This window comes from Crocodylus porosus, unplaced genomic scaffold (genome assembly GCF_001723895.1).
Source record: "Crocodylus porosus isolate Cpor-Errol unplaced genomic scaffold, CroPor_comp1, whole genome shotgun sequence".
NCBI lineage: Eukaryota > Metazoa > Chordata > Crocodylia > Crocodylidae > Crocodylus > Crocodylus porosus.
In genome coordinates, this window is record NW_017728906.1 from 92,369,218 (window position 1) to 92,389,521 (window position 20,304).

Here is a 20,304-nt window from a genome sequence, read left to right on the forward strand (position 1 = left end):
GGAGCCAAGGCCACAACTGGGCAGTTTGGCCAAGAGGTGATCGTGGTATACCAGATCAAAGGCTTTTTTGAAGTCAAGATATATGACATCAATCTGTTCTCAGCAAATACTATCACAGTATATTACAGCTAGCATAAATGTATATAAGCACTCAGAAATTTACCTAAACTTCTCATGTAGAGTTTGTTTTTATTTAGCTTTTATTTTTCTACTGAATTGGAATTTGCAAATATTCTGTAACAACTACAGAGAAGTTATTCCGACAAAAGAGAGCCGTGGTGCTAAGGTCATATTAGCATATTCTGGGGTGTCGGTAATTAGTTTTACTTAAGGGAAGGCGATGAAGGAAGGAATGTTCATTAATAACTGAAACTGTGTTAAATGTCTGTTCAATTTTACTTAATTTCACTTTTTCTTAAAACAGTCTGAGGAACTTAAAGTGACTAGTAGGTTTATTTGGTAAAGCATGCTAAAAAACAAAAAAGCCACTTTAGTGTGCAAGCTAGCACATAAACATTTTGGTAGCTGCTCCACAGGCTATATAATCTAGTGGATGAAGCACTGGGCTGTGTCCCAAGAACTCCTACATCCTAGACCAGGAAAAGACATTACACCTTTACCAGTATAAGTGATTGGAAACTGGTCTGTACCTGTATCAGAACAGACTTTTGGCATATATAGACTGGCTTAAAAATGGCAGAACCCAGTGTTAAGATTTGCTCCCTCCCCCCCCAAAAAAAAGGCAAATGTGTGTTCTGTTCACTACTTATCTAAACTATACCACTTAGAGAAAATTGTGACGTAGATTGATTGCATCTTGTGCTTCTTGAATGTCTGTACCAACCCTAGTCCTATATCTGTCAGTCATCAGCCTTAATGCTACTCCCTTGTTGCAGATCATAGATGATAGAAAATGAGGGTTGGAAGAAGCCTCAGGAGGTCATCTAGTCCCAACCCCCTCCTCAAAGCAGGACCATCCCCAACTAAATTATCCCAATCAAGGCTTTGGCTAACCATGTCTTAAAAACCTCTAAGGCTGGAGATTCCACAACTTCTCTGGGTAACTTGCTGCAGTGCTTCACCAGTCTTAGTGCTACTATCTATCTTGAACTTCTCTTGCTGCAACTTTGAAACCATTGCTCCTTGTTCTGTCATCTGCCACCAGTAAGAACAGTCTAGATCCATCCTCTGTGGAAGTGCCCTTCAGTTAATTGAAGGTTGCTATTAAATCCTTCCTCAGTTTTCTCCTCTCCAAGCTAAATAGCCTAGTGCCCTCAACTTCTCTCAAGTCATGTGCCCCAACCCCTTAACCATGAAGTTTGTTGCCCTCTGCTGGACTCTCCAATTTGTCCACATCCTTTCTGTAGTGGGGGGCAGTAGTCTGGATGCAGCCTCACAAGTGCCAGATAGAGGAGAAAAATCACTTCCCTCAATTTGCTGGCAGCACTGCTACTGATGCAGCCCAGTAGGCTGTTAGGTTTTTTTTGGGGGGGGGTTGCAACAAGGGCACACCCTTGGCTTATACTTAGCTTATTGTCCACTGTAACACCAGGTCCTTTTCTGCAGAGCTGCTGCTTAGCTAGTTGGTCCCCAGCCTGTACTGGTGTGTGGGATTGTTCCATCCTAAGTGCAGGACTTTGCACTTGCCCTTATTGGACCTCATGAAATTTCTTTTAGTCCAATCCTACAATTTGTCCAGGGCTCTTGTCCATTACTCCCAGCTTGCTGTCATCTGCAGACTTGCTGTGAGTGCACTGCTTCCCATCCTCCAGGTTGCTGATGAAGATATTGAACAAAACTGGCCCAAGAATAACCCCTGGGGCACTCCACATGATACCAACTGTCAACTAGACATCTAGCCATTGATTACTACCCTTTGAACCCAATGATCCAGCCAGTTTTCTATCTGCTTTACAGTGTTCTAGTCATGCAAGCTATCCCACTAAGTCTGTATTATTACAGTCACATCATAGTTCTGTGACTGCGAGGACTTCCAATTCTTTCTGTTTGTTTCTCAGGCTGCGTGCATTCATGTACACGCACCCAAGGTAACTAGCTGATTGCCCTACTTTCTCAGGAAGAATGAGGGAGCCCTGCTCACTCTCTTGCTTTTGATTCCTCCAGGTCATCCACTTCCCTATTTACATCAGGTCTTTGGTCTCCAACCCCTGGAGAACTTGGTTTAAAACCCTCTGCACTAGGTTAGCATACCTGTTTGCAAAGAAACTCTTTCCTCCCTCCAACAGGTGGATGCCATCTCCTCCTAACAGTCCTTCTTTGACTGTGGGATGTTGTTCCAAGAAGCCAAATCTCTGCTGGCAACACTATCTGTGCTGCCATTCATTGTTTTGCAGGATGCGTCTGTTCCTGCCTGGACCCTTCCCCTTGACCGGAAGGATTGAGATAGTTGGCTAGATTTTACATAACCTTAATGAAGGCTCCAATAATACCCCATCTCCCCTATATTTTACATATGGGGCAAAAGTGGAACATGTGAGAGATTTGCTTACTCATGGCCCTACAAAAATTGCAAATCAGAACTGGCAGTCAGGAGATTGGAGTGCCAATTCTTTCTAATATACTTAGGCTACAGTGCATTCAGAAGATACTTTATCAGTATTGAGCTTCAGTTTACCATCTGGTACTATTTTTTTTTCTGCAAATGAAACCTGAAGATGCAAAGAATTTAAGATGCACACTGCTTGAGATTCAGAAACTAATAGTCAGTGCAAGGCTAGTAATTTCAAGTGCCTGCCAACTTTGGTTGCTCCAGGCACCTGTCTTTAAATACATACAGGCTGATTTTTTTTCAGAGCTGCTGATACATCCCCAGGATAATTAAATTCAGTTAATTCATAGATACTCAAAACCTCTTATATTTTCACAGTTGATAGGGTCTGAAGGGACCTTTATCAGATCAGAACTGAAGTGTCTCAAAATGGGAACCTAGATGGACCTTTCTAAAAACTTTGTTCAGGTGTGAGCCAGGACCTAGCCTTTTATTTTTAATGTGCTGATAGATTTTTTCAAGTTTTTGACTTCTTCAAATGGAAATGTTTCCAAATATGCAGATAGTGAAAAATATTTCTTTTAAAAGTTATTCCATTTCCATTTGCAAATGCCAAAAAAAAGTCAGGTAGTATATTTTAGCAAGTTACACATGGTATAAAAAGTGAACTTGTTAAATGTTTGTGACATTTCTTCAATTTTTGCCCTTCCTAAGAAACCATAATGACACAATTTTTACTGATGAGTAAAAAGATAGTATTAAAAAGAAAAAAAAAGATTTAAATTTTAAGATAATGTTTAGTAGTAGGCCTAGTTTCTGAGAAGAAACCTTTGTTACCTTGAATCTCTGTTATCAGGCATAGGTTTTCAAAAGAGGCTAATGCTTTTGGTTACCCAAAGTGAAATATCTTATGGCTAACTTGCAAAGAAACGAACCATAAACAAGAGTTTAAGTTGGCCACTCAAGTAAACTGGGTTCTCCAATTTTTTTTTCCAAGTATATAGTGAGGACCCTGCTCTTGTCACGTGAACACTGGGGTGAGTGGCTGAAACTGAGAGTTTGAGGCCATAGCAGATGCTGTAGCACAGCACGGCCTTGCCAGATTCAATGAATCTGAATTCTGCTAAGTACCTTGACATGGGAGAGGAAAGAAAAGGATATGGTGAGGTATGCTAATGACAACAGAGCAAGCTAACACAGTATCTTGTTTGTTTGTTTTTAAAAAGAAAATAAATATATCAATTGGATTATACAGGTTTTCCTCACTTTAAGCAGGTTCTGTATGTGCAAAATCGTTCTTATGCAATGAACCTTTTTATACCAAAATGTGTTATATGCAAGGTAAATTCACTTTTATGCGATCTGTGTGGTGGAAACCTGCAGTCAACTGCTTTGTATGGTGCATTATGGGAGTGACGAGCACCAAAATATAGTTTCCTGTATGGATCTGAGCTCCTTGCTCGTTGTCTGCAACACACATTTCTGTAGTTGCCATCCCTATTATGATAGTGCCCTGTGCTTGTGTGTACTGTCTACTGTTGATGAGTACCAAAATTGTCTTGTACAAGTGGTAGAAATGGGTACAGTCAAGGTCTTGGAACACATCCCTATTTATTACATTGTAAAGTGGGTTCCCTTTATGCTCATTCAAGTCGTGTGCCGTTTTCCAGGAATGCGTATACAACATAAAGTGAAAGAAACCTGTACTGAACTTCACTGCCAAATGCCTTAATACATATCATGAGGGTTGGGAAATAACAAGAGAGTGCATCTTAGTGGTACAGCCTATATGTCACATCATGAAGAGAAAAAGGGCTTTATCAGTCCTTTCTGTCTGTGGTTCATCTGTTCTAACTTTCTAGCTAATAAGATCAGAACATGGACTGACAGATGCATGGGAGTCAGAAGGTATGATCAAAGCACAGATAAACACACACAAACTTTCTATAACCCACTTAGCTCAGGTGGGAATATCTATAAGGATGGGGCAGTACAGGTTTCAGCATAGGCCAGTGGTTTCAAACTTTTTTCACTTGCAGACTGAATGGAGGTCTGGGCCCCTTTGAATTGTAAATGTGGGTATTCACATACTTTTGATCATAGTCATCTTTTGTGTATCCCTTAGATATAGTCTGCAGACCCCCAGGGGCCTGTGGACCATAGGTTGAAAACCACTGGCATAGGCTGTACAATCCCATCATGAGCTTTGAGGTATTATGGTAGGGCTGGGCAAAATAGTGAATCTGACTGCATTTCTCAGCAACCCCTGCTGGCACCAGTCCAGTTGGTCCCCAGAGAGACTCTAGGAGCAGTGGGACTATGATGGCTCAGCACTGTTAGGGGTTCTGTGGAGACTGGCCCAAGTGGTGCTGGCAGGGTGCGTGGCTTGGTGGAGAGCTGCTCCAGGGCCAAGGTCAGGGCTAGGATCTTGTGGCAGTGAAAGTGTGGGGCTGGAGCTAGGGCAAGAGTGATCTGCTGCTTGCACACCCCTCTCTGTGGAACTCAGGCTTGTTGTAGGGGTGTGTGAGCAATGGATCCCAGCTCTGCCCCTCCTCCAGCCCACACTGTCACCACCACAAAATCCCTGTCTTGGCCCTGTACCAGAATAGCTCCCGTGTGCGCTGCTCCATCTGTTTTCCATGGAGACCCTGGGAGTGCAGGATTATCATGGCCCTGTGCTGTCAGAGCCCCACCACTTTGGGGGTATCTGTGGAGACTGGCTGGAGCAGCATCAGCAGGGGCTGCTGGGAAATAGTTTGTTGTGGACCCGATCCGACACATGGGCTGGACTTTGCCCACCCTTGTCTTTTATGCAGACAGCTATGGCATGGCATTGCATCTTCACTGCTGTCTTCATCTGTCCTACCTCAGGTATGCATCCCTTTGCTGCCCTTGTAGCTATATGATGGCAGGATACATATCCCCATTGAGAGAGGCCTTTTAGTTCTTGGAGGATCCATGTCCCTGCTTCCCAGAGAGAAACAAAGCTTTTAATCCTTAAGCAAAATTATAAATGGTATTAGCATCTCACAGGGCCCAAATTGTAGACTATATCAAGTATAAAATAAGGGAATATGTAAAAACTCATGCAGTGTATGAATACTTTTGGAAGGGTGTGTTATACAGAACATAACTGAAGAGCACCTACTGTAATCATGGCTTCACATTAATCTCAGGCAGCAAGACATGGTCTGCATTAGAAAGACCCTGCATTAGAAAGAAAGCATGTGTACATGGGTCCTGTCCTTGGTTTCCCCCTACCTTGAAGCCCAGTACATTCCTTCCCCTGCTCCCCCAATGTTGTGTGCTCTGTACTTCATCTGAACGCTTGAGTGAAGGACGACAATATTTCTTCTCTTAATTCATTCAAAAACACTTAATCTTTTTCCACATATTCAAGTTTACGTGGCAGTAACTGATCTAAATATTTGCTTGGGTCAATGCATGACACAGGTTCCCGGAGCTATTGGATAGCCCAGAGTCTCAATACAAGTATGCATCCAGACATTAAGTAACCAATTTTTGTCTGTGTGCAGTTTTCACCTTCATTGTTCTACTGTAGCTTCAACCCTGGATAGTTCAATTGAGCCTCACATGGCTCAAGTCTGGTAGCCATACAGCATATTTGCACACTTAATTGGTGGTACATTTGGGCTAGAGACAGAAATTGCACATAAACCAGTGTAAGTGATCAGAAACTAATTCAAATCTGTAACTCAGCAGAAGTTCAGTATACATCAGCTGCTTTCAAAATGGCCAAAACTGGTTTAAGATAAACCTAGATGAAGGTAGTATAAGATCTAACTGATTTAAGTTAAATCAGTTTATTGAACTTTTGTCCAAGATCCCCTCCAGATTCAAGTTAACTCACAGTCCCCTGGCATACCAGGATGCTTTGCATGTCCCCTACAATCACCTTGCAGGGTGGGTGAGCTAGTCTTAGCCCAAACTATCTGCTCCAGCTGAGCAGGGAGGTATGTTCTAGTGCCCCCAGCTTCTGGCCTCAGCCACTGCAGACACGCGACTGCATTTACAGAATCAAAAGTGAATGTCTCTTCACTTGCTCACCGGTTCAATCTATGCAGCTTAGACTAACCTGCAAAAATTGAATTGATTCAGCCTCAGGGTTTTTGACTGTCAGTACTTGGCCTTGAAGATCAAATGAATTCCAACTAATGGCTTTGTCTTTCAGCACATGCTGGCCTATGTGGTATCTATAAATAGGGGCCCACTCAAGCGTGATTGTGCAGAAATTGTGAAATGTGTCATTGCCTGCTTTTGTGGGCAATGTCTACAAAATGTTTAGGGGGGGGAAAAAAAGAAAATTTACATCTAATTTGTAGGATGGCCCTGGCTCTTACGCAGTTAGCCATCCTTTAGAGAAAGCATTGTCATGAAAACTAGATTTAAAGCTTGAAAATTGCTCATTTTCTCTTCTGCCAAGTACAGCTCCTGCTTATCTGTGAAACTTATCCATTTACTTTTTAATTTTTAAAAATAGAACACAACTTGTCAATGGCCAGTTAGCTACAATGGTGCTGAACGAATGAACTATCTCATTTAATCTAATGTGCTATAATGTTTGTCCTACTCATTTGTTGATACCAAGAAGCACCTAAATTCCTCTCTCTCCCTTCTAAACTAACTATTAAAGTGCTTATATATATATATATATATATATCTGATTTGGCCTTGTTACATGAAACAGATGGGTGCAAGGTACCAGCTGGTATGGATTCTTGTATGCACATGTTCACTGTTAATATGAAACATTTATAGATACGAATGATTAATACACCTAAAAAATAGTATGTACCTTGGGAACCATGGGTGGCTTTGTGATAACGGTTATGTTTTTTTAAAAGGAATTCTGCCCAAGGCACTCAATCCAACTCAGATGGAAAAAAAACCCAACCCAATCTTCCCTTTTGAGAATAGTATACCAGCCATCAGATGTCATGAATTGAACCATGGCCAGAAGTCAGTGAAGACGTTTTTGTTGTGATTTCAGTAGAGTATTCAGGGGTGTAGGTTGTGGGTGCTACAGACATAGGGACAGACAAGATTCTTTGGGTAAATCCGATATCTTTTATTAGACCAACTCAGATAGTTGGAAGAAATTTTCTTAGTGAGTTTTCGGGGACAAACACCCTTTGTCAGGATGAGGAAGCATCTGCAGATAGTCTGTGCTTGCCCTGGATGGAGTAGTAAAGCAGCCAGAGGCCAGTACATATGCAAGAAAACCAGTCATTTAAAATGTAAATTGAGGTGGTCAGTAGGTGAGAGACGGGTGGGTGAGGGGGAAGGGAATGGAAGTTGATGAGTTACTTCAGTAGAGTATGGAATTTCCCCCAAGTTTCAAAATTAACTCTGATATTAAACATAAACAGATCCCAAACTTTCAGGTGGACTGCCATTTTAACATTACTGTATAACATTTCTTTTCTTCCTACCTTCATAATATTAGATGTGTGGTAACCCGTTCCACAACTATATCTCCATCTGCTGTTCTTAGACAAAACAATGTTTTTAAAAAGTAGAAGTATTTCTTTTGTGCAAATTAGACTGCTTTGAATTAAAGTGTAAACCTGAGAACTTGTGGAAAGTGGGCACTGAGGATAGCAAAGGATAGTGTATCTTTTAAAAAATGGCATAGGGGTCTATCATTCAAATGAACTCTACAGAATGAGCTTTTGTGTTAGTTGATTCTAGTTTAGAACATAGTATACCCATCGTCCAGCATCTGCATGAATGAACTTTGCTCAACTTTATTTAAATGTTTCTAGCAAAGAGATGAGTTGAGCACAGTTAATCACTGGCAAGTTACAGTATGCCAGTGAAACATGTCATAACCACAGGCAATACGGAAATTAGTAAAAGAAACTATTTCCAGCTTGATATCCGCTAACTTTTCACAGCACAGGAAATAAATGGGTGTGACCCTTTAATCTCACAGGTAGTGGCTTTTTAGGTTTCTCACTTTTAGTTGTTTTGAAAAAATGAGATGTATCTGTCAACTCCACACTGTTTACTAAGTATAATTAGCTTATATATTTGAACTTGAAAAAATAGAGCCCATTAGTAATTAAAAGCTACATTGTAGGAAGATTTCTCACTTTTCAAGTTTGCATATATGAACACTACACTCACATTTTTAAGCATAAAATGACGTGGTATAAAGTTTGTCAGTTTTTTTACAAGCTATGCTCAAACATAGTGTGGTCTGGAGTACCTGTTCTTCATTCAAAATTGCCATTCTTTTAAAATAAAATAAAATTAAAAACCTGACTTTTACATGTAAAAGATGTACTACATCCAAGTAAATGAAAACACAGTGGCTAAAGTCCACTTAAATTATTTAAAAGGAAATGCTAACAGTTGGCAGGATCTAATTGTATTGAGGTGCTATTTCTCTCTCCTTAGAAAAACAGGAAATAGGAACATCAACATTGTGCCATTTGAAGATGTTTTTCTAGTTTCTTAGTAATTGCAACATATTTTTCTTATCTGTTAATTCACATATTTGGAGACCAACCAGACATCGGTATCTGATTCCATGGCCTGCCTTCATCAACAATCTGGATTTGATTTTGCTAAAGTATGCCATAATAAACTTGTCTAGGAAAAGAAGAAAAACTGTATTCTGGTCCTTGGTCCTGGGTCTTTTCATGCACTTTACATTAGTCATCAGATAGAACCCAGAAATAGTCCTGAGAGCACCAACCAAAACATCCTCTTCTAGCTAAGCAACCTAACCACTGGACTACAAAGCTGCTTCACTTTGGACCCATGAATTTTATATGCCTTTCTGCACAGTGACCTAGATTCAAAAGGGCAGAAGAAGATGGCCACGTCCAGAAATCCATAACCATGAGGCCACAAGCTGCCCTCCAGTAAGGTGGAAGGTAGTATAAATTTGAATCCCCCCATACTGGGCATATTTACATGTGTGCTTTACTGAGTTGCCTAATTAGCTTCTCAGTAAGCCATCAGCATATGCTGATGTGTAGGGGGTGTACGTGGGTGCACATGTACCCCCTGAGCTTGGTGGTGCACCCCCTGCAAAAACACCGCTGACACTACCTGCATCATCTGCATTCAGTCGCCACTCACCACCCTCCTCCCCCTCCCTTGCTGCCGACACCACTGGTGGTGTCTGCTGGCAGTCCCTGATCGCCACTGACTGCTGCCGACACTGCCATGGCCACCTGTGGAAGCTCCCTGCTTAGCCCACCGCCAACACTGCCACGGCTGCCTGTGGGAGCTCCTTGCTCGCCACCGCCACACCCCTGCCGCTGCCTGCGGGCTGTCGCCATGCCTCCAGCCTCCAGGAACACATGGCGTTCATGTTTGCAGCTCTATTAGGCCTCAGTAAACTAATTAACTCCACCATGGGATAGTACTTCCAGACACAAATACTGTCCAACGTTGGAGTTAATAGTGCCGCTGCAGCACACACGTAGATAATGACGGGGCTAGCCCCTCGTGCCCCAACCAGCCCCTCCGCAGCACATTGAACTGGGGTGGAGCAGCCCCAGGCTGGCAGGCTAACTAGATTGGGTGCACAGAAGGGCTTCAAAACCACCAGGATCTGGCTAGTAACAGTTAGCAGACCCTAAAACAATTTTTGAAGGACCAGATATGGAGTAACTGATACTGTTGGATTATACATATCTTTGGATTTAACTGTTTTCCAAAAGTTCCTGTGAAAGTGTTTTCAGTGAAAGCTAAGTTAGATAATGTTAACATTTTCAGGCATAGCTGTGTTAAGAGTGAAGCATTTAAGTTCATATGTAACTTTTGGCACCAATATTTAAAAATATTGGACAGTGTCTTGTTTAAAATTAGTGATGAACGTTCTTTTTAATGGTTGTCTTATTTTTGAGAGAGAGATGTTTTTTGGAAATTTGAGCCACAGTGATGCAAACAATGTACAGATGAAGACTTAAACAGTGGCTTTCTTTACAATGCTTATAGGCTTCAGTAGGTTGGCTCGCATTTCCTGGTGAGGCAAAATCCTTTTGTTTGTTCAGACGAATTTACAATGTGTCATAGATAGGATTCTGCCATTTATTTTAGTGCTTTTAAATCTTGCCTTAAAAAAATCAAACTTGGTGAGCATGGTTCCTTTTTTTTGAGCTAACTTCAATCTATGCTAGGTCATTGTATGCCGTTATGGGTGAAATTCCAAGATGAGATGTGTAGCCCATATTCATGCTTAGGGACAATTATACCAACATTTTCCCCCCTGTGATAAATAACTCTGGAAAAAGCATGGTAGTCTTGAGATTGCCAATTACTGAGGCCACCACTTTGTTTGATCGTATGGAAGAAGCTCAGGCTAGTTTGGCATAGTTTTGCAAGAAGAGAACAATCACAAGCTAAGCTGTGGTTTTGTGTTTTTTTTTTCTCTTACACATTGTGTTTAAATTAAACCACAAATTTGCAACTGCTGGAAACGTAAGAGTGGAAAGTAGCATTTATGTGATTTCAGTTGTTTTACATCTGTCTTTTGATATTTCTCAATCTGTAGTGACTAATGGATGGTTATAGTGCCAACCAAATTAGAATGGGCAAAGAGCGGTTTTTACTGAGTCATTTCAAAAGAGAACCTTGTTTCTATTTTTCACTTTTGGGAAATAGAGCTAGTCACTGCAGTTTCTTGCTAAAGGACAGATGCAAAAGCATATTGTAAGACAACTGATGCCTTTGCATTTGAAAGTAAATGAACGGACTAGTAGACAGCCACATATTGTATTTTCTTGGGTATAGCATGCTCCCAAATAAGACATGCTTTTGGGAAGGCAGAATAGAGGAGGGGAAAAATGCGATTTTTGTTATGGCTGCATAGAGCAGGGATGGGGCCTAATCTTTATCTGTCTCACCCTCCCCTCCCTGCTTAACTAAATGCTGAAATCTTAGCTGGTGTTGAACCCTGGTCTTCATTAGTGGATCTATAATTTTGAAAAGAGCTAAAGAGTCCCCAGGGTTGTGAAATAAGAGACAAGGAGCAGCTAGAAGAGAGCAAAATTTCCATAAGAAAGGTTAGCTTGATTCTTAAAACATTTAAAATGACTGAAAAGGAGATACAATTGCTAACACCTGTGTTGTGAAAAACAGTGAATCATTAAGTCAGTTGATTGCCTCAGCTACCATGATAAAGTCTTTGTCTAAGACTTGCCACCACTCCTGCACAGTGGAGCAGAAATCAAAGAAGAGTGCTTTTATTCCAGGGAAAACATCAGCTTATCCACTTGACACACTTCGTTTTATTTTTTGCTAGGAGGAAATGTGTAGCGGGTATGATATGCAAATGATAGGGTAATTGGTTGGATCATTGTGCTCAAAGAGCACAATATCTAAGTGGAAGGAGGAGGGTATTGAGTGTGGTTCTGAGAGGCTCCAGAGTGTGTGTTCTGGGTCTGGTACTGTTTAATAACAGTATCATAAACAAGATCCTGATTAGTGACATGACCATCCCATTTGACAACTGGTAGTAGGCTTTCGCTGAAGCCCAGGAGCAAAAACTTTCCAAATACAGGCTGCTGGCTGCAGGAGAAGGGTATGATAACAAAGGCGGGTGTTGATCTTTAGGGGGCTTGGACCATAGGACCCAAATGAATGTCCTGAGAGCCTGCAGAATGTTCTGCTGATACTCAAAGTTGATGAGGTGCTACTCATAGCATCTGACAGGACATCTACATCAAACATGTTAACTGGCCATCACCAATATAAAGAGATCAGGCTGAGACTACTTGCCTGAAGCAAGAGCAGATGGTATGGACTAATGAAGAGTGCCCTCTACCTCCCTCCTTCCCCCTCACCCCTTACACCTGTAGACTCTTGTAATTCCCCCATCCTGGCAAGTGTACACTGCATGCTAAAGAAATTGTCTAAGAATGTCCTACAGTTCTGCAATAGTTAACATGCACAGGGGCCCTGCCTCTCTTCTTACCATAATATCACTTGGAAAATCATAATCTTTTTACCCTGGGCTAATGTAGACTTCATGACTTTAGACTGTGTTAATATACAACAACAATGAATTTATGTAGCTTCCATGCACAGGGTCCTGTATTGTCTTCCAGCTTTGCTAAGCCAACTGTAATTTTAACATTTTCTTCATGTATGGATTGGAGGTTGCAATTAAATGGACAGTTGGCAAATTTGTAGCTTGCACCGAACTGAGTGAAATTGCGGACACTCTGGAGAATATTATTAGGATTCAGAATGACCTTGATACGCTGGAGAAATGGTCCAAATTTAAATGACTTTCAATAAGGACAGATACAAAGCCCTGCACTTAGAACTATCACATGTGTAAATATGGACCACAGAAAGATTGGCCAGACTGCAATACTTCAGAAAATGATTTGGGGGTGATAATGGACCACACGCTAAATGTGAGCTAACAGTGTGCTGTTGTTGCAAAACAAGCTAATAGTATACTGAGTTGTATTAAAAGGAATGTCGCCTGCAAATCAAGTGAAGTAATGTTACTGCTCTGTCAGTACTGGTGAGGCCTGCCTAAAGTATTGTGTCCAGGTTTGGGCACCATGCTTCAAGAAAGTGGAAAGAAGCCAGTGGAGAATGACAAACTATTAGAAGTATGGGAAATATGACTTATGGGCAAGGGATGGATAGGCTGAAAGAACTGAGATCATTTAGTCTGGAGAAGAGAATACAGACGGGATATAATAAGTCTTCAAAAACCTGAGGAGTGGTTAAAAAGAGCATGGTGATAGACTGTATGGCTGCAGGAGATGGGACGAGAAAGAAGGGTGTTAAATTGCAACAAAGGAAATTTAGGTTGGATGTTACGAAGAACTTTCTGATTGTAATGGTGGTTAAGCACTGGAAGAGACTACCTGAAGCAGATGTGAAATGGACAGTTTTTAAGAGCATTTTAGACAGTCTTCTCTTGAATTGTTTAGACAGGAATGTGCTTTCCTTGAGAAGGGGCTTGACTAGATGACCTCTCTAGGTCTCTTCCAACCCTATTTTTGTGATTCTAAATGTGCAGAGCTTCTGTTGACTTCAATAAGAGCTATTCCTGTGCAGAATTAGATTCTTAAATAAATTAATGAATAATAAAAACATTGCACACTTAAGTTCAGCTTTGCAGCTGTGAATGTGTTTTATTTGAGCACCATCATTGCCACAGTTACCGTTCTATAAGAAGGTAAATCCATTGACAGTTCTGTCAATGAAGAACTGAAAACTAAATCCTGACCAGTCTCTATTTCAGCATTCCAGACATGGTTCGAAAGGAATATGATCCATGAATAGGGAAGTGCTGCTGTTCAGCATTTAAGTGAGCAAACACTCCAGTTGTACTTATGTATGCAGAACAGCACTCCTGTATATGTTGATAAATGGTATGATTAGTAAATGTGCCAGTTTTCAGGAACAGACTGGAATAGGTTTAGTGTGACTGTTTCTAATAACTAACACAAACTGCCTCACAACTCTGAAAGCTTTATAGCTTCTTGTCTATATTTGTGCAGTAAGTAGAACTGCAGAGGAATGAAAGCCTTTGTAGCCAAGGCACTGAATTTAGGACTTAAGGTATCTGATTTTGATTCATGTTTCTATCTGAACTTGATTAAGACACTTTAATTTTTCAGTGTCTTTGATTTCCCATTTGTAAAATGACTCCCGCCATTTATTTGCCTGCTCATTTTTATTGTAGAGATATCTAATTTATTTCTGTGACCTTAGTGATAATTGGGGCCTCTAGGTATTACTAATGATAGCACTTGTTTTGTCACAAACTGCCAAAAGACAGGCAATGTAGCAACTTCTGGTTTCTTTAAAACTTACAAATATATATTTTACTGGAGAATCAAACTGGAGAATATAATTTAATAAACTGATTATAAAATTCATTTGCAACATATTTTTTCTGTCTTTTCTTTAAGAGATGCATTTTATAGTATTTTGCAGGCAAGCTAAATGGCAGTGCTCAAGGGTATATTAATTTAGATGGGTCCCTAGGTTTTGCCTAAAGGCATAACTGACACTAGGAAAAGCATGATGTTTACACGGAAGCTGTATTTTCTGTGAATTAAACAGCCATGCATGTTAGCACAGCCTTACATTAAGGTACACCCACACCTGAGTTTAGTAACTAGAAGTAATGAGGTATTCTGGGAATATTCATAGGATTTGCCTTTTTAAGTGATGTTGTGACCTCTGAGTTGCTTTCCAGAGGCTTGTCTTACTTTTTTATGTTCGCCTGTGTTCCAGTTCCTTATAGAAGAAAAACAAAGAATACAACATTTTAATAAATTAAATTGCGAATTGCAGTGAGGTTTGAAACCACTCTTTGCAAATTCAGTTTCTAAAAAAGAAGTTGTTATCTTACTTACTTAATTTGAACTTTACCTTTCAAAACCTGCTTGTAAGTAAGCCACCCACGTATGTTCAGCAAAGCATTTTGAGGAACTCTTTGCTTTCTTTTCAGATAACAATATTATCTTTCCTTTACATTACCAGAAATATATCTGTAAAAACATTAACTCCAATATCTTGGGGTTTTCTCTGAAAGGGCATTTTTCTCGAGTATTCCCTACATCTCCACTGATGCTTTCTCAATGCTTTTAAAAAGAAATTATTTCTGTTTGTCTGAGAGACGTACAGTGAAGGGTAGAGAAGAAACAAGAGGAAAGAAAGAAAAAAAGAATACAGCTCCTAGGGACCCTCTGTACAATAAGCAGTCTCAGCTCCCTGTTTTATATAGCCAGTGTCAGTGATCTGCTGTATGAGCACTGTGTCAGTAGTGAGTATTAAAGTACGGTTTAAGGTAGGATAAGTGACTTTGTGGATTTTTACAGGGGGTTTTGCCCCCTTTCTTTTAAAGTTTGCCTTAAAGGTGGGAGAAAGTGCAGAGGTGTGTGTGTGTGTGTATATGTATGTATATATATATGTGTGTGTGTGTGTGTGTGTGTGTGTATAAAAATAAAAAAAGCTGACAGGTGTTAGTGGCTGATTACATTGACAGGGTGAATCTGTGTTTTACAGCTAAGATAGATATGGGAAGGTGCATGTGTGAAGGGCCTTAAAATTAGATAAGTTTTGTTTGAGATGATTGAGGGGGTGGAGCCAGTGGGTGAAGATCTAAGGAATCTGATATATCATGTGCTGGTGTGCAAGCGTTGTTCTCCATGGATGTGCTGCAGTCTACTTGTAAAGTTCAATGTGTTAAAATTAGATAATGGCTTAATAAGATATTTTAGTTTCTTAGTCAGACTGGAGAACCTGTATTGCTGAGTGGCTATAACATCCAGAGCTATGGGAAAGGACAAATATTGTTATCTACAGAAGTTAAATTAAATGGTGAGAGGGTTGATTTCACTTGGTTGGGGAAAAATAGCACCTTAGCTGTATAATTGTTTAGTGAACTAATATTTAAACTATTTTTGACATTGCTGACAGGCTTTGTTTTAAGTTGTAAAGTTGCAGCTGGCTGTGTAATACCACAATTTTCATGTGGCATTTTTTCATTGTGTATTTCAGGGGAAGGTCCACCTGGAACTGAGACTGAGTGAAGTCATAACAGACACTGGTGTAGTTTGCCATAAGCTTGCAACACGGTAAGACCACAAATGTAACAAGAATAATAGAATCATAAGTATAGTTTTACTATGATTTGTACCTAGACAGTACTTCAATAAAGGGATATCTTACATTCAAACAGAGTAAAAATTGCATTTAAAAAGAAAAGCTAGCTAAAATGGAATATTTTTGTGTTCTGAAGTTGAACTGCCTACTTATTTTTGATTGGTTCTCCACTTTCATGGTCTTTGTTATGTTTTTCATAAAAGGACTCCAAAAATATTATATATGGTTTTCTTTTTCATTATTTTGAAGTGTTAATATAGCAGCCATCCAAATCTCCATTAAAGTATACAGTTAAGGATAACATAAGTATCTTCATCTGTTGTGTAAAGGATTATGCTAGCCAAGTGATTTCATCACATAACTTATATAGTGAGAGTACATCACCAACCTGTATAACAAACAGGAGCCCACCATCAACTATTATAGGAAATTCAAAGTCTTCCACCTCAAGTCACTTACCCAGGTCCTCTCTGAAGAAAACCCAGAGTAGATGAGACTTTACAATGCATATTGTAAGCTAGTAAAACTACTAATATGACACTCTTCCTTCCCCTGACATTGTCTTTTCTAACTTTACCTTGACAGGTGCATTACAAATATGGTTTCAGGACAATCTGACCCACTTCACTTCACAAGCTGTTTTAATTTTTTTTCTTTTGTCTGTGAAACCAGACTCTTAATGCTTCATTTTGGGGTTTGTTTGTTTTTTTAAATTAGTGTTTAATTCTTGGAAGGGCAGAGTAAAATTTTTGGTCACCGTACTGCTTTTCATTCAGGGCTATTCAGCAGAAAGCCAAATGTATTATTACAGTTACCATATGTCCCATTTTAGCTGGGACAGCCCTGGATTTCAGAGGCTGGTCCCAGCCAACAGTTGGGAATTATAATGGTCATCCCAGAAATGCAGGGTGCAGTCTAGCCAGGAGTCGGAGTGATGCAGAGCACCTTGCAGATGGGCAGACAGGCACTGTCCCACCCCTGCTGGGCAGGAAGTCACCCACCCCTGCTTACTTGTGAGAATGGGAGGGGAGGGGGGATGGGGGCAGGATCCCAGATTTCCATATGGTCAGCCTATGTATGATATGTATGAACAGCATGTTCTCATATGGTAACAGTTGTCTGGCCTTTCCCAACTCTTTCTGTCTTCATCTGATTGGACAGCTTTTAAAACCTTATTCAAATCCTTTCTTATGTAGCACTGGATTTAAGATCATTGCTGTTGTTTTAGTGGTACATTGGAAAGTGTTTTTAAATCGGGTAGTGTTCTGTAACCTCGACTCACAAAGTATTGTTTAATAAAAATTAGCATTAACTAAACTTTTAGAGTTTGAGTTTCTAACCACTGAGCTCTTGCTGACAGCTCACAGCTCCTAGGGCCCCTCTGTCAATTTTAAATCCCAGTAGTTATTACACACAACATTTGGAAACTGGATTGCCAGGAACTTTCTCTTAAGGATCCTTCCCACTGTTCTGCTGTGCATTCCATAGATGATCTGTGTACTCTGGCTGTCATATGTGGACTATAAACTGCTTCAGTATGCTGTTGACTATTGTAAATAGGAGGGGGCTTTGGCATAGATGAGGAGCCACAAAAAATAAGCATTTGTAAAGCATGCAGATTCTTTGGTAAAGTTTGTCTATATATTCTGTTAGAGGAGAAGGGAAAGAAATCAAGTGAAGAAGAAAAGGAAAGAGATTTTAGATAACAAACAGCGCTACAAAATGCAAGCTGGAATTTTTCATGCAATACTTTTTAATTTGCATTGTAGCAGGATGTGCAAAGCCCTTATTGTGGATTGCTACTCTGTGACTTTTTCTACCCTCCGAATCCTCATTTCCAATCGCTCATGCACAGTCCAATTCTAATGCATAGGCATATAAGGAGAGAGCACAACAATTTACTTAACAAATATCTCATACCATAATCTGTATAGCTAAAAATTGCCCGCAGAAAGGAGAGAGGGGGAAGTGAAGTTGGAACCTTTCATTCATGATCTCCTTAGTTAAGAAGTTTGAGCCTTGCTGAATGAGAAGACTGCAACTAGCATTTGAGTTCTGTAGAGGCATCTATCTGACTTTATCAGGGACAGTGCATGAAAGTGTGTAAAGCAAGTTTGAGATTGGCATTTAGTGTCTGCAGTAATGCATAGTGTTTGTGACAATATCATACAGAACCTCAAATGATTACAAGTGAAATTTCTCAGAACATCATACTTTTACTGCTTTTTTTCATGCATTTTGTTTCTTTTATTTTGGCTTTTCTAAAGCTTTTATGTACAGTCTTGTTTCTCTGTGTACCAGGCATACCATTCTACTTTATCAGTTAGTTTGGAATTTCCTGGCAGTCATAGATCTACCTTTAAACCTTCCTGGCTGAAAATTAGGTCTGACCAGAGAACTGACCCTTCAGGGCATCAGGAAGTAATGAGCAGCATGCCCATGTCTCTTCTTACAGTAGCCTGCTATCCTTGTGAATACTGCAGCCATCCCCTCCTCATCTTCCACTATCCCAGGAGGTTCAGAGGCCCCAGCTCCAGCCTTCTGTAATGTAGCAGGAATGTCAGCCAGAGCAGGTCCCTTTGATCTAAATAAAAACTGATTGGACATGAACATTAAAAGGATTAAACACTGAACTCTTAAACAGTTGTAAGTAATATAATTTTAAAATACATAAAGCACTCTGGGCTTCCTTAATTTCTGCAGACAGGGTTGTGGAGGTCCTCACCCACTAATTAGGTAACTTCTTCCTTGAAACCATTCAGTATTTTCATTTAGCTGTAAACCACTAAGCTTTATCAAAGTCCCATAGCCTCTGCCAGATGCCACAGCACAATCTATTAGGCTGGATACACGCAGCAGCGATTTATAAGAAGAGGCTTTAACAGATTTAAAAATTGCATTTAAAATACATATGGAGGCACTAGGTAAGCAAGCTGTATTCTCAAGCTGCTGTTGCTGCTCCTGCATGCAGATAAATACTGGGCATGTGTATACATTCATTAATGCACCTTTGGTAATGTGCATTAAATTTAGTACTTCCACTGTGAGGTACTAGAAGAAGGTGCATTAGCCTATTTAAATGCACATTGGTGAAAGTGGATGTTTTTTCTGTGACTCTAATGAGCATTAAAATAGGCTAATGTATGTTCAGGTGAATGTGTAGATGCACCCACTGTAACCTATTGATCGCACTGCAAAAGGATTTGTTCATCACCCCTCACTTCCCACCATGGACTTAAAGTGGCTCTAGATAGAACTGCCAGTGTGGGGAGGACCTGCCAGCTGATGCTCATTGAGTTTATTTTGTGAGTAGCCCTTTAGCTCAGTTGGTTAGAGCATTCTGCTAATAACGCCAAGGTTGCAGGCTATTCCCCAGTGGAACTAGATGATCCTTTCAGCTTTATTTTTCTATGATACTTATTAGATACAGCAAGTGAAACAGGAAAAGGACGTGAACCATAGGTTTTGATGATGCAGCCACACTGAGCCCAGGCTTCAGCCTGCTGTTGCCTCACTTCCGCAACAAATAGAATTCTAGTATAATAAAAGCCTTTGTCTGTCTGTCTGTAACGCTCTAGGCCAACTATACATATGCTGCCCACAGGGCAGGCGGTGACTGGCTGGCCCAGAACATTATAGATAGATGGACAAGAGGAGGCAGCTGGGTGCCAGGGAGCAGGCCAGGCAGTTGGGGGCACAACATGGCGTGGCATGCTGTCTGCTGAGGGACGTTCTGTGCCATGGGGCTCTCCCTGCTGCAGTGCATTTCCTGCCACGGCACAACTTGCTCCCTGCCACGGGCTGTGCCTGTGTGGTGCACTGCCTGCCACCAAGTGCAGCATGCTGCCTGCAGTTGGGTGTGGCTGTGTGGCATGCTGCTGCAGGGCACTGCTGCATGGCATGGCACACTGCACTGCACCTGCTCTCCTTCCCACCACCTTCTGCTCCCTGCCATCTGTTGTCAGGAGGCGTGGTGTGGCGCACCCCCAGACCACAGCCAGCAGGGAGCAAGAGGTGGTGAGGAGGGAAGTGGGTATGGCCCCGTGACAACATGACCCACCCTGCCCTGCTGCATCTTTTGACTGCCTGTCCCACTTCCTGGCCCCCGACTGCCTCTGCCCTGGGAGGGGGAGTGGTCTTTGGGGGGCTGGTTGCACATGGCATGTGTTGGC

General features: G+C 40.9%; 1 protein-coding gene across 2 annotated transcripts in view; it reads left to right on the plus strand.

The window, feature by feature from the left end:
- Positions 1-20,304, plus strand: part of RASA3 (RAS p21 protein activator 3) — a 198,070-nt gene that overhangs the window by 101,347 nt on the left and 76,419 nt on the right. For both annotated transcript variants that reach the window (XM_019529614.1, XM_019529615.1), the window contains exon 5: positions 16,028-16,104. In XM_019529614.1, the coding sequence (XP_019385159.1) occupies positions 16,028-16,104 (77 nt within the window). The remainder of the gene's footprint in view (positions 1-16,027; positions 16,105-20,304) is intronic.